Raw genomic sequence first — 14,159 nt, forward strand, 5'->3', positions numbered from 1 at the left:
GGTAATTCAGTGAAGTGTGCTCTTTTGTGTGCTATATTCCACAGCATAAAAGATAAATAGAACGCCCTTGTGTTGGTTAACAACCTTAAATACCTCATAAAAGCAAAGGCAAATACTTTCTGGAGCAACCCACTTTCAATCCAGTTCTCAAATAATTTTCGGACTGTGTACCAATTTACGTGGGCCCAAAATAAGGGAGAAAAAGTTCACGAGACACACGAAGAAATCATTAGTGAGAGCCACAAAGACTTTGGATACTGGAGTTAACATATACACAACATAAAACTGACAAAACTGATTAATGATAAAAAAAAATTGCTGCAGCCATTAATTAGCTTCTAAGAGGAGACTATGAACAACCTTATGCCAAAATCTTGTAGAGATGAAATGTATGAATTCCCAGAAACCTGTGACTTAACAGACAAAAAGAGTGAATTCTCAAACATGGGAAAAACACATCAGTATTTTAAAATCGTTCCTCAATGAAAACAACAGTTCAGAGATAGTATTTATGAGCTCCACTTCAGTCAAGGAGTAACTCAAAATCAGGATACAGAGAATACTCTGTAGTCTCTCTGTAGGAACTAACCTTACTTTGAAACCAAAACCTGGCAAAGACAGAGTAGGACAATGGTAGGTCACTGTAGCGTATAACATGGATCTTAAGAAACCATAAGCCAAATATTGGTAAAACAAAAAGACAAAATATCATAACAAGATGGATTTATCCAAGAAATGCAAGGCTGGCATACCTTGGTGTACACTAGAGAAGGAACGTACATCACCTCCCCTTTCCCTAGAACGCTTTTGGACCTTGAAGACTGCAGCTCAGCGTCCCTTCTTGCTATCCCCGGGACTCCTGTACCTGACCTCCAAGTTTTAACTTTTCACTGGCTTGATGGGACAGTCTCCCTCAAGGAATGCATACCCCAGAAGGGCAGCAATATCCACGGGTTTACTCGATACCCACCAGAGCCAATTGCAATACTGGGGCGTGACAAAATGTGCAGGGAGTGTCTGAGTTAACTGCATTTTCCTCTGATCGAACTGGTCTCCAGCTGAAGGTGGGCCTCTGAAATTCAGCACGATCGTGTGCCTCTAATCTCTATCTCTGGGGCCCCTGGACAGGCGTGGGGATAGGTGGAGGCAAGCTCTTCTACCACCACCACCAGCCCACTCACTCCCTCGTCCCACCTTTTCCGGCACCGATCACCTGGGGCACGCCATGCTCTCCTGGGCCCCCACCCAGGCGTGGAAGGCAAAGTCTGTGTCCGGGTGCTTGAGGCAGGGAGGGGCACCGGGCAGTCAGACTCCCGGGTCCATCTGAGTCCACACGGCTCACAGCTCTTCCCCTGCAGCCAGCCACGTTTCCTAGAGCAGAGGTGCAGATTAATCCTGCCTGATCAAGGATTCCAGGGCTCGGGCTTGTGGTTCCACTCCCAGGAATGACCTCTGGTCTGGCCTGCTGGTTTCTGGATCGGTAGCCACACAAACAACTTTCCTGCACACGTGGGCAGAACAGGCTAAACCTGAGGCAGACAGGAATCACACGTCTTGCAGAAAGGGGGAGAAAATCCATCCCAAAGAGCAAATGAATGCACTAAAGAGATCTGGTTCAAATTAATGATTTTATTTCCATCTGTAACACTAGTAGAGGAGTCAAAAACAGACCGATGTACATGGATATAGTTTAAATGTAACAAAGAAAGATCTGAACTATGTACAATGAAGAAAGGAAAATGTTCTTTTTCTTACCAACCTATTTTGCAGTTTCTGAATAGCAGAAACTAAACATTTTTTCCCAATTTAGTATGAAGGAATACAACCTAATAATCAACCATTTGTCCTTAAGCACAAAACTTAAAGGAGATTTGGGCTGCACGGTCGTCCTGGGTTCTGAAGTCTGGGCACTGTTGGCACAGAACAAAAGAGGTTCCATGAAGCCCAGAGGAACTTAAAGGCAATGATGTCCAATCAGAGGGCAGACACACCCAGCATCAGGCCGATGGGAACTGACGTCCTGCCCTCCTTGACTCCAAGTAGAAAATTATTACTTTCATCCAAATTAACCAGAAGTGAGCCAAATAGTTAAAAGTCAGAATGAAGAATAAAACAAATTTTTTTTCACACAGAGGAGGAACACTCCTTCAGCCCCGTTTAAAGTGAATTCCGTGCCGAGTCCCTGCTCCTTCAGAAGGGTAAACTGAAGGTCAGTTATTGCTAGCAAAGCCAGAGAAGGCCCCTTCCCCACCTTGCAGCTGTTTCACACGAAGAGGCTGGTGGTTTGGCTAGAAGCCCTCTGAAGAGGGTGCAGAGGCCAAGGCGGGCAGCCGCAGCAAGGCCTCTCCCCTGCTGGCTGCCCCCAGGCCCTGTGCCGTGAGGGGCAGTCAGGTCACCCTGTTGCCTCCTCGAGGACCAAGATGTTCACACCGAGGGAGCTGAGCAGAGCGTGTTATCTGGGTCGCTTGGGGAGAAGAGGCCGCCGTACTTTGCCAACCAAACCTATGGAGCAGTCAAAAGCCCAAAAGGTCAGAAGAGCAGCTTCTGAAATGAATGTCAGCCGGTGTGGGGGGTGTGGGTGAAAGCCAAGGCGGAGCCCAGCTAGTATCAGGTGGGCCGAACTCTTTGAAACTCAGGGGAGCTGACTTGGACAACAGCAGGGATGTGGGTGGCTGGTAAGGCCTCACGTACTGCCACCAGCTCTGTCTTTACACTCGAGTGGACATTAGGCAGTGGGAACGGAGGACCAGAGGGCATGTGGCAAACACAGGACAGATCTGATCGGAAAAGAGAGAGGACATCCAACCACATGTCTGCCCTATATCCCTTGCACGGCCTGCACCAGGTGAGAAACTATGGGGCACGGGCTAAGTTCCTGAGAACAGGTGGTGAATAGGACGGGATGTGACAGGCACCGCTCCACGGGCAACATGAGGCCTCTGAGGGGACACCGACAGTGCTACATCTCCTGTGCTGCTGGAAAGTGGGCAAAGAACAGGCTTTATTGCACATTTCGTTCTTAGGAAACCGGGAGTTGCCCGTGGAGAGTCTCCTGGTCTGCAGCACCCCGCACATCACTGCTGAGGTGTGGGTGGAGTCACGGGCACCCCAGACTCGCCAGGGAAGAAAAACGCCCGGTGGTGGGTCTTTCTAGGGCTGTGCTCACACCTGTGGTCCTCGGGCCAGATGGACCTGGTCTAGCTCGGTCGCTGAGGCGGACCGACGCCAGGGACGACGGAGCCCGCCTGGGAGAGCCGGGCCAGCCCCTTGATGACGCTGCCAGGAGGAAGCTGGGGCAGACTTTCCAAAAGGGGAAAATTTCTTGGCAGACGTGCAGGCTCCAGAAAGAGGCTGGAACCACGATTCTCAATTCCGATGTGCCTAACTCCCTCTTTCCTACCCTGGAACCAGCATGCCCCGGGGGGCAGAGGTGGGGACCCCCGCCTGGGCCCTGGCTCTAGCTCCACCGCAGTAAACCGGAGGTAACGAAAGGGTCTAAGAGCGGGTTTGAAACAAAAGAGCAGTTTACATATCAGACGCTGGCTCTGAAATAGTCTTTCTGAGCTCAGGAAACTGAGGCAGAGAAGCCATGAGAGGCTTAGTGGAGGACCTAGCCCGGCTGTCTGTCCGTCTGCCTCTCCTGACACTCTCCACACTTCATATATAAATGGGGTGGTATCGTTTGTGGTTGATCTTTTTCCTGCAAGTTGGGCAAGTGTTAGCATTCTTAAGGGAGTCACGGAGGCACTGGCTACAAAAGACGTGGCCGCATTCTGTAGAAACGATGAGACGTCCGTTCTGTATAATCTAGAAAACACAAGAAGGAACAGCCTTCACGTGTGCCCTGGTCCCACGGCGGCAGAGAGCCCCACTTCTGCTGTGACAAGGGGAAGAAGGGCTGGGCAGCTCTGCAGGACTGAACACACCTACTCGCCCTGCAGCGTCAGGCGACTACGACAGGGTCTCTAAGGCCCAGGGCAGAGGCGGGAGCCACTCTCCCGGCAGCAGCCACCCAAGGGTTGCGGGGACCCCAGGTGCCCGCACCCACAGGCCTGCTGAGGCCCAGGGCTGCCGTGCGGGCACACAGGGCGGTGCTGGGGGGCGCAGGGGCCACGGGAAATACCGGCAGCTTCTGCTTAGGCTGGGACAGGAAACACACAGGACTGGTGTGCTCAACGGGGGCCAGGGCTGAAGGCTGCAGGGCCCAAAGAGAAGCTGGCACGTTCTCCCCTCACACACAGATGTGTGACAGGCCACACACAGCGGCCATGCGGACTGCAGAACAGAGGTGTCAAACGCCACCTAACGAGAAGATCCTCTCTGCCCGCTTCTTCCACTGAAGCAGCGTGGACACCAGGAGCCAGGAAGACACGGCAGAGCCGGCTTACCTCAGAGTACCCGTCCATGCAGATCGGACAGCTGACAGTACCAGAGGGCCTACAATCACAGGGCTTCGGGTCAGTTCCTCAGCAACCCCACCATTCAATCCCTCAGAGTGGCTTCACAGAAGCAGCCCAGATCCCCCCTTAGCACAGGCATTGGAAGCCCCCCCAAGAAGGCCAGCTGCCCCAAGGGGGGCGCAGCAGGGAGGCGAGAGGAGAACAAGAGAAGACGCCCTGTCCTCCCCGACCCAGGCTGTACTCTCTGCCTCCCCATCTGGGGCAGGGGCTGTGCCCAGCCCCTCTGAGCATTCCTAGTGCAGGGCACGGGAAGCCACTGGATCTGTCCTTCACAGCAGGTGGCCCAGGGATGTCCACACCCACCCTGCCCATGCCGGGCACACCCTCGTCCCTCCAGGAACGGCTGAACCAGCTCTGAATCCAGCCCCGCCTGTCCCCAGCTGCTGGGCAGCTGCTCCAAGAAGACGTTCTCGAGCCACGGGCTCACAGAGCTTGGGCAAGGTCCAGTACTTCCAATGGTCTACCCCCTGAGAAATGGAGGTGGGGGGAGAGAAGATTCCCCTCTCCAAGGGACGAGGGGACCCATGGGGCCAGAGGCTTCTGGTGAGGAAGCAGGCTGGTGGGGGCTGGCACCTGAGTCCTGCGGCTGCCTCCTCTCTGGCGTGTCTAGGAGTGTGGGTGGTCACGTACACATCTCTGTCCCTGGACACCTCCTCGTCATCACTGCTCACCACACAGCTGTCGGCATGGTCCTGGCGCGGCCGCCTGGCGTTCCTCCTCGGCCGCCTCCTTTCTAAGAGAGGAGTCCACGCTCAGGGCAGGGTCGCCAGCCCCATCACCTCACCACTCCCTTCCCACCGGGAAAGGCCAGCGCCAACCCGAGAGGCACAGCACCACACCCAGAAGGTCCTGCCCAGCTATACAGAGGCCACCCTCCGGTCTTCCCAGGAGGAGCCCCACCTCTGCCACGAGCAGGTGCCTGAGCAGTGGGGAGTCCAAGGCGGTCAGCCTTCTCTAAACTCCGATGGGACCACAGCTCCAGCCTAGGGGTACTGTCTTCTCAGCGAGCACAGGGCACTGACCACAGGGGTCTTCCCCCCTGGCATTCTCGCACCCACAGGCCTGGCAAGGCCTTTGGTGTTACACCCCTCACCCACATCAGTTCTGCACCCAAACCCAATGAAAGAGAGAGGAAACCACTTACCATCGACAATCTATTAAAACGGAGGAAGACAAAAGAGAAAAAGGAACATCAGTACGACATAAAATACTCTGTATATTTCAAAAAAACTTATCTTAAATGACACAATTGAAGCATTTCTTATTTCAAATGCAAAAATCCTCAGGGGACCAGTAAAGCCTCCCCACCCCAGGGGATGGGACAGGTGCAGGGAGAGGGCTTGCCCCTGCCCAGCACTGACGGGAGGTCTGGACACCTCCCCTCCAGTAAGGTGCGTCCTGGGCGCCTCCGCCTCCTGGCAGCTGGCACGCTGTGTGCCTCGGCCTGCCACACGCCGAGTGAGTCGGAGCTGCCAGCCTCGTGACCTGAAAGTTACTCACCATGTGGGAGCTGCTGGCTTTCTCTTCTGGAGAACAGAGGCACCAGCGCCCCCAGCTCACCGTGGACACGGAGCCCAGGACTAGGTCCGTACGCTCTCCTTGTCCGGTGGGCCAGTGACAAGCATCTTGTTCCACGAACCTTTACTGGGAGGAGGGTGTGCAGTACTTATGCTGGGATATAATCAAGTAATTAAACAGAGCAGGGCGTGCAGGGACTAACAAGTGGCACACAAAGGGCTGAGACCACCCTGACTCCAGGTTCCCCAGAAACACACACGAGTTACTGAGAACCTGAGGCCGCCATCGGCTACTCAGCAGAACTTACACTAGGATTACTATATGCTACAATAGTTTCATACCCCATGGCTTCAACCCTCTCTGAGCTCCTATACCTGTGTGTCTACAGTGTCACCAGTGGCACACCTCTTCCTCCTGTTTGTCACAGGCCATCACCTATTTCAGGAAAGCCCCACTGCCCACCTCTCTTTGGCCGACACCATGGCAGAGGGCATGCTGTCCTGCCCTGCAGAGAAACCAGAAGCTCTCTCCATCCCAACTCCCCATGGCAGGGATTCTGGACACAAACTAAGTTCCACCAGTGGGACAGCACCAATTTCAGCCGCTGGAGGTGGACACGGCTGGCAATATCAACAGGCAGTCCTGGCCCAGGCCCCTCCTCCCTAGCAAGGGGCTAAGGTATTGGTTCCTTGAACCCAAGGAGATCAGTGCAGGTGATGGCTCCCATCTCCAGACCCTCTGCTTGGGGCGGAGGTAAGGGTCCCATGGTGGGTCAAGGCCAAGATGTCTGGGGTTATTCCTACAGTCCTGCTCCTCCAGCCCTTTCAACACCAAGAAGCATCTCCTCCCATGTATTAAAATCCATTTATGCTTTAGAACTAGAGCGGATTCAGTTTTCCAACCTGAACCATGACAGATACAAGTAGCCATCCCAGAAAGGAGGGTCTAAGCATAAAGATCTTCATTTTGCGGATGAGAACATAACCCACATTACTACTGAAGGCACCCCCACCTCCCCCTAGAGGAGGCTGGACTGCGGAACTATGAAAGTGGGGGACCGTCAATAATCTCATTATTGGGATATTTACTAGAAAAAAAGCTTGGGCTGACAGGAGGTGCAGTCCCCATGAAGTCTACAGAAAGGGAGCTCTGAACTTAAACAAGAACAGAAGGAAAATCTGCTGTGGGCAGGGACGATCCCAGCTTTCCAGCACCCCAACACTGCCTCGCTTCCTTTGCCAAGATGGGTCATCCGGTTAAGTGTGGACACACCTGGAAGAAATATGGCGTCACTGGCTCCCGGGAAACCAGTGTGTGGGAACCAGGTCTCCACAGGCTCTTGCGAGTCAGACCCAGCTCACTTGCAGGGAGTGCCAAGCTCAGGCCAAACGTCAGCCTCTGGGGAGGTACATACAGCTGCCTAGTCCAAGGCTCAGGACAGGTGTTCCTTACCTAACCACTGGGTAAACGAATACACGGTGGCCAGAGAGCTCCCCTCACTGGTGATGACTCGGTCCCCATCCTCAACAGAAAACCTCAGAGATGAAGCTTCTTGCCCAAAGGGCACAAAACAATCGCACCACAGCCTGGCTGAGGGACATGAGACACTACGCCTGGTGCTTGGGCCAGCCAGCAGCTGAACCATATCAAATTCCAGAACCCCTGTAAGGTGCCTGCGAGCACCCTGGAATGGCCCTTCCTCATAGTTGTGGCCCTGCAGGTCACACAGCGCTTGCCTGGTGGAGAGAGGAGGGCAGCTCTGGAGCCTCTCATGTGGCCAAGAGGCCTTTAAAAGCAACAAAACACCAACCCCCAACCCCCTGGTCTGAACAGCTGAGTTAGTACTGTGGCAAGTGGCCTCCCACGGCCTGCTTCACCTTTGGGTCTGGCTTCCCATTCTTGACTGTGGAATCAAGCACAGGGCGGAGCGCTGAGAGACAAGTGAGGCATCCGGAGTACGAACAACCCACGGCAGACCCCCGCTGCCGCCTGCTTTCACACCAGGGCACACGGACTCCAGGCCGGTCACGCGAAGGCCCTTTGAGTTTCTGAAGCACAGGTGGGCCTTAGAACACCCCCAAGTGCGGACACCCATGTCACAGGCTTCTGGTCAAGCCCTCCTTCTACCAGTAGACGCAACCGCTGGCATTCTAGGCACCTCCGGGGGCTGCAAGAATACGCTGGGTGAAATAACGGGACTGAGACAGGCAGCCTGGGGTCCTCTGCATGCAAGTGGAGCCCTGGCATTTCTAAGAATGCCTACGCGGCCGAGAGCTCAGCAAGCCACTTGCTTCAGGCAGCCTCCCCACTTGGCATGCTGCTGTACTGGGGAAAACAGCCACCTCCACCCACTGTGCACGAAAGCAGCTGCTCTTTGGATCCAACCGCTGCACGCAGCCCGCAGTGACGGATTTGTTAGTGCGGCCCTGCCGGGAGGCCCAGGAACACCGGGCCTGCCACGAACATTGCAGTCACAGTAAGCAGCCCCTCCAGCACCACAGACAACCATTTCCCCCGTTCCTGGCCATGGTGACCAGCCCTTCTTTCTTACACGATTATGAAGTCACCAGGTGCCCCTCGGGCCCTTGACTATTCCCCTAGAGATGGACAGGACTCTGTCCCTGCCTGCAAGGGAGCTTCAGTTAAGCAGACTCTTTCCAGTCTCATGAATGAAAATAGGCAGGTATGGAGTGTAACACGAATAGTGTGACTCATAGGCACACCATGGAAACACATCACAAGGAGATTTCAGGGAAACCAACCTGACTTTAAAAGAAAAGTGCCCTGAAAACCTGAACTCACCTACTACCCCAGCTAAGAAGGCAGAAGGATGGAAAATACGAGCAGAGGTTTCCAATAAATGGCAGGCTAGTATTTCCACCAAATTTCCCACTGAAAACCACCAAAACAAGATAAAACATACATACTTTAAAAAAAAGATATATCAAAAAAAAAAATTATTTGTTCAAACTAAAGGCAATACAATAATCCAGAGGAAAAAAAAATACAGAAGATTCTTGAAAAATTGAAGCCTGGAACTCCTCGGTGGCTCAGTCGGTTAAGCGTCTGACTTCGGCTCAGGTCATGATCTCATGGTTTGTGAGTTCAAGCCCCGCATTGGGCTCTGTGCTGACAGCTCGGAGCCTGGAGCCTGCTTCCGATTCTGTGTCTTCCTTCCCCTCTGCCCCTCCCTGGCTCACACTCTGTCTCTCTCTCAAAAATAAACATTAAATTAAAAAAATAAAATAAAATAAATTGAAGCCTACATTTGAAAGCCTCACAGAGAAACCAAAGCCCAGGCAGGTTATCTAGGGAAGGCCAGCTGCTTTGTGCAGGCCAGGTTCAAAGCAAGTCTCAGGAATTACCAAAGAACTGACACATGGAATGTATTTTCTGACCAATAATGCAGTAATTCAAAGAATCAGTAACAACAACAAAGGAAATAAAGAAAATCCCCAAAGTTAAAAAACAAGTTTGATAAATATGTTGAATTGAATGTAAAATACTAATAACAAAATTTGTAGGATATAGCTTAAAAAGTATAATCTTAAATGCATTTACTGGAAAAGAAATGATGAAAATTAGTAAGTTAGAAAGACAGCAAAATAAACTCAAAGAAAGAAGCAACCGTGAATGAAAAAAAACTTACAAGAGAAAGGATCCACAAAGCTAAAAGTTGGTTCTCTGAAAGATCTAATAAACCTCTGGTGATACTAATCTAAAAAGACAGAAAACACAAATAACTGAAATCAGAAATGGAAAAGGAGACATCACTACAGATTCCACAGAACATTAAGACATTACAAACAAATTTATACCAATAAAAGTGAAAATTTTAGACAGATCGACCTTTGGCTCAGGTTATGATCTCGCAGTTCGTTAAGTTCGAGCCCCACCTTGGCTCTGTGCTGACAGCTCATAGAGCCTGAAGCCTGTGTCTCCCTCTGTCCCCACCCCCACTCTCTCTCTCTCTCTCTCTCGCTCTAAAAAATAAACACTAAAAAATAAAACAATTTTAAAAAGGTGCAAAAATCGTATATATAAAATATTGGCAAACAGAATCTGGCAATATATAAAAAGAAAATATCACATCCACAATATTTAGTTGGTTTAACATTAATATCAATGTGAAGCACCTGAGTGGCTCAGTCAGTCAAGCATCTGACTCTTGGTTTTGGCTCAGGTCGTGGTCTCATGGTTCGTGAGTTCAAGCCCTACATCGGGCTCCATGCTGATGGTACACAGAGAAAACCAATGGAGAAAACCAATGAAATTCTTGACTTCTCCACTTCAACATATGAAAGGGGAAAAATTATCCTTCTATGAAGTGTTAAAATTCAGTACATGATTCACGACAAAACTTGCAGACCAATAGGAAATGGGAATTTCTCCAATCTGTAAAGGACGTGAACAGCAGCAACAAAACCTACCGCAGAGGGCTTATTTAATGGTTGAAGTCTGAAAAGATTCCTTCGGATTTGGGATGAGACAAGAATGTCCGGGACTGTCACCATTTTTATTCAGCCAGTGCTGAATTTTCTTTCGCCAGGGTGTTAAGGTAAGACAAAAGAGTAGAAAAGAACCAAAATTTGTTCTGTGCATAGAGAAATCCAAAAGACTGACAGATTAAGAATTGCTAGACTGGGAAAAGTCAATAGATAAAATCAATTAGCAAATAACAAAAAAGAGAAGGAAACTTTATACCATTTTTAGTAGTTTCCTAATATTGCATGTATCTAGGAGTAACTCTTCTAAAAAAAGACTTGAAAAACTAAAAGGAACACTAAGACTTCACTGAGAGGGGCTAAAGACGCCCCCCAGAACCACACACGAAAGGCAATTCACGTGGGTTACAGACCTACTTGCAGAAGGCAAAACAGTAACTGTCAGAATACAGCAACATTTTTATATGAAATTTTCTTCAGCAAATTGATAAATCCAACTATTAAAATTAAGAACCTCTTTACATAGGGGCGCCTGGGTGGCGCAGTCGGTTAAGCGTCCGACTTCAGCCAGGTCACGATCTCGCGGTCCGTGAGTTCGAGCCCCGCGTTGGGCTCTGGGCTGATGGCTCAGAGCCTGGAGCCTGTTTCCCATTCTGTGTCTCCCTCTCTCTCTGCCCCTCCCCCGTTCATGCTCTGTCTCTCTCTGTCCCAAAAATAAATAAACGTTGAAAAAAAAAAAAAAAGAACCTCTTTACATAAATCAGAAAGGCAAACATTTGAGAAGACAGAAAACCTAACAGCAAGCTCATATTTGTCACTTGTAAAACAAAATAAAGCAGGAAGGGGTGCTTGGCTGGCTCAAATGGTAGAGTATGCGCCTCTTGAGCTCCAGCTTTTGAGTTCAAACCCCACGCTGGGAGTTGAGCCTACTTAAAAAAAAAAAAAAAAAAAAAAATGAGGTCTAAAAAACCCCACAAGGCAGACAACCAAATGGGGGGAAGGAATGGGGAGAAGACAAGGAGTTGCTCTGTTCTAGATCAATTTCTCCAGCTACTGTAAAAGTTGTATGTACAACGTGTAGGTAAAAAGATTTTTACAGGGGCGGCCGGGTGGCTCAGTCGGTTGAGCGTCTGACTTTGGCTCAGGTCATGATCTCAATCCATGAGTTCGAGCCCCACGTCAGGCTCTGTGAGGACAGCTCAGAGCCTGAAGCCTGCTTCTGATTCTGTGTCTCCCTCTCTCTCTGCACCTCCCCCACTCATGCTGTGTCTCTGTCTCAATAATAAATAAAAACATTAACAAAAAATTAAAAAAAAAAAAGATTTTTACAGACACTTCACAAAAGAGGAAAATGAACCACTAATGAACATGAAAAAGTGTTCAACCCTAAGAACAATCAAGGAAATACACGTTAAAGCCACACAGGAAACTCCCAGGTTACCATGACTGGAAGCAAAGCGGCGGCAAGCACGTGGAGACAGAGGCCCCTTGAACACTGGCAAGAACGTCAACTAGCACAGCCCCTCTGGAAAAGAGGCATTAATCTGGTAAACATCAAAGATACACAGGCCCTGGGATCCAGCAGTGACGGCCTTTTTTGGGTATGCATTGCCCAAAATAAAAGTTGGTTTGGAGAAAAAAATATCTAAGCAGAGATGGATTAAGTCTTATTGTACCTTACAGCATTTTTTAGTTCTCTTAATTCACTGGGGGTTTTGGAGGCTTTGGGGTTTTAGAGTTGGAAAAATCCAGTCTCTGTGAAATCTCTCATCAGAGGGCTCCCCGACATTCTGAAGCCGTGCCTGGACCCAGGTAAGTAGAGACTCTGGTCCTCAAGATATGGAACTAGCCACTCCCAGCAAGGCAGAAGAGGTACACCTGGCCTGTTCCCAGATTCCGGTAGAACTGGGAAGATCACCCCAATTTGGGAACAGATACATTTATCCATTCACATTCTCCTGCAGGGGAGGCCTGAGGTCACCCTGAACTTACAATTCATCTTGTCCTGAGTTAATACAATTAGGTTTCCCATGTAGATCTGCTTAGAGCAAGAACTTCAGCCTTACATGTTAAAAACTGGCATTTGAATTTATTAAAATATACAACAAAAAGTAGAGAATAATTAGAATCAAGAGTGCTATAAAGTCCCAAACCATTATTTTATGGCTGGGAACACTGCGACCACGGTTAAGTCAAGTCCCAGGACCAAAATGACCAGTACATCTGGGACCAGAAAACCAGGACTCCCACCTCCCAGGCCCGCTCCCCCCTCTCCCCATCGCTGGCCTCTGGCCTGCCATCCACTCCTAGGACAGCTCCCCCAACCCTAACAGTCCTGTTCCATGTCTCCTGAGGACTTTCCATGCCCAGGGAAACACAGAGAAAGCAGGAAAGCTCACGAAGGAGCCCATGTAGGGAGGGCAGTCTGGTCATGCAAAAAAAAAAAATACCCAAGGCATGAAAGGGGACTTCATGCTGTTGGCGTGTCACCCAACAGAAGCTGATCACCGTCTCCTTGAGGGCACGTAGGTCGAGCAGGATCCCGGCTATCCCCCCAGGGCTTGTCATGCTGCAGGTGGGGAGGAGTATCACAGAAAAGAAGGACTTGGCACTGCTTCTAAGTGTCTATCAGCAACTGGGCCGCATGCTTTAGCCAAGGCACCAAAAGAAGCTATCCTTCCAGAACCCCAGGGAGCCTGCGGGACCAGCAGCAAAGTTGTGTACATGTACGTACCTCAAAAAACACACCCATCGGGCCGAGGCAGAGACTACTGACAGCTAAGCCTACTCCCCACCCGTCTCAGAAAGTTCCAGCTGATCTCCAGAGAACTACTGGCTCCTTTCTGGGAGCCGACGTCCCACCTGCGCATGCATCCAGGACCCGTGGGAGGCCGTTTAATAGCTCGGCGAGAACAGCTGCCTCTCCTCTGGGATGGGTGGTGTGTGTGTGTGTGCGCGCGTGTGCGTGTGGAACACAGGATAGGTTTTAAATCAAGGCCAGAGTCTAAACCTCTAAATCTGTCAAGACAGCTCCTCCTCGTCGCCCTTTTTTCCTTTTAAAGAAGTCCTGAAGCTTCTCAGTGCAACCTTCTTCTGAAGTTCCAAGCACAATCAGAATAAGCCCAGGATCAGTGGGCCCCAAGGCCAGGTGAACACTCAGCCGCTACTGAGCCCAGTCCTCGGTAGCGCCTGCCTCCCACTCGCTCCACTCCACAAAGTACCTATCAGGACAGAAGGTGCTAGAGGCATCCCCGAGAGGCAAACGCGGCCTCAGGATGCGGGGCCAGGGGCGGAGCAGCCGCCGGGACCCACACACAGCGGTGCACCCCCACGTGGTGGAGGCGGCGTGCCAGACCACTCCGCAGCACGCCCGCCGCCCGGACCAGGTCTCCCTCCTCGAGGGCCACAGAGGCGAGCGCGCTCTTTGCCGGGGTCCGTAGCCGGCGCCCCAGGAAGGGGGCTCAGGCAGGCTGCCGCCCTCCCTGGAGCCCTGACACAGCTGAGGCGGCAGGCAGCGGTGCAGGGCACCTGCACCCCGTGAGGGGGCCCTCCTGGAACTGAAGAGATCTCGTTCCCGCCAGCTGTGAAGTGTAAACCCACGTGTGCCCCGTACCCCCACGTGCCAGCCACCCGAACACGCACACAAGCCCGTGACACATCCCCACTCACAACGCGAAGGAGGCTGAGGAACTTAAGGCCGCACAGCTGGTATCAAGGGGGGCTACAGAGGTGGGGT

General features: G+C 51.1%; 1 protein-coding gene across 2 annotated transcripts in view; it reads right to left on the minus strand.

Moving 5' to 3' along the window:
• Positions 1 to 1,609: 1,609 nt before the first annotated feature.
• RNF4 (ring finger protein 4) overlaps positions 1,610 to 14,159 on the minus strand; it is a 30,992-nt gene continuing 18,442 nt past the window's right edge. The window contains exons 5-9 of one of the 2 annotated variants that reach the window (XM_030314355.1): positions 9,628 to 9,696; positions 5,605 to 5,614; positions 5,034 to 5,193; positions 4,389 to 4,437; positions 1,610 to 3,807 (exon numbers count right to left, since the gene is read on the minus strand). In XM_030314355.1, the coding sequence (XP_030170215.1) occupies positions 3,658 to 3,807; positions 4,389 to 4,437; positions 5,034 to 5,193; positions 5,605 to 5,614; positions 9,628 to 9,696 (438 nt within the window). In that variant the 3' untranslated portion in view covers positions 1,610 to 3,657. The remainder of the gene's footprint in view (positions 3,808 to 4,388; positions 4,438 to 5,033; positions 5,194 to 5,604; positions 5,615 to 9,627; positions 9,697 to 14,159) is intronic. The other variant, XM_030314356.1, reaches the window with a different exon arrangement.

The sequence above is a fragment of the Lynx canadensis genome, chromosome B1, assembly GCF_007474595.2.
Source record: "Lynx canadensis isolate LIC74 chromosome B1, mLynCan4.pri.v2, whole genome shotgun sequence".
Classification (NCBI taxonomy): domain Eukaryota; kingdom Metazoa; phylum Chordata; class Mammalia; order Carnivora; family Felidae; genus Lynx; species Lynx canadensis.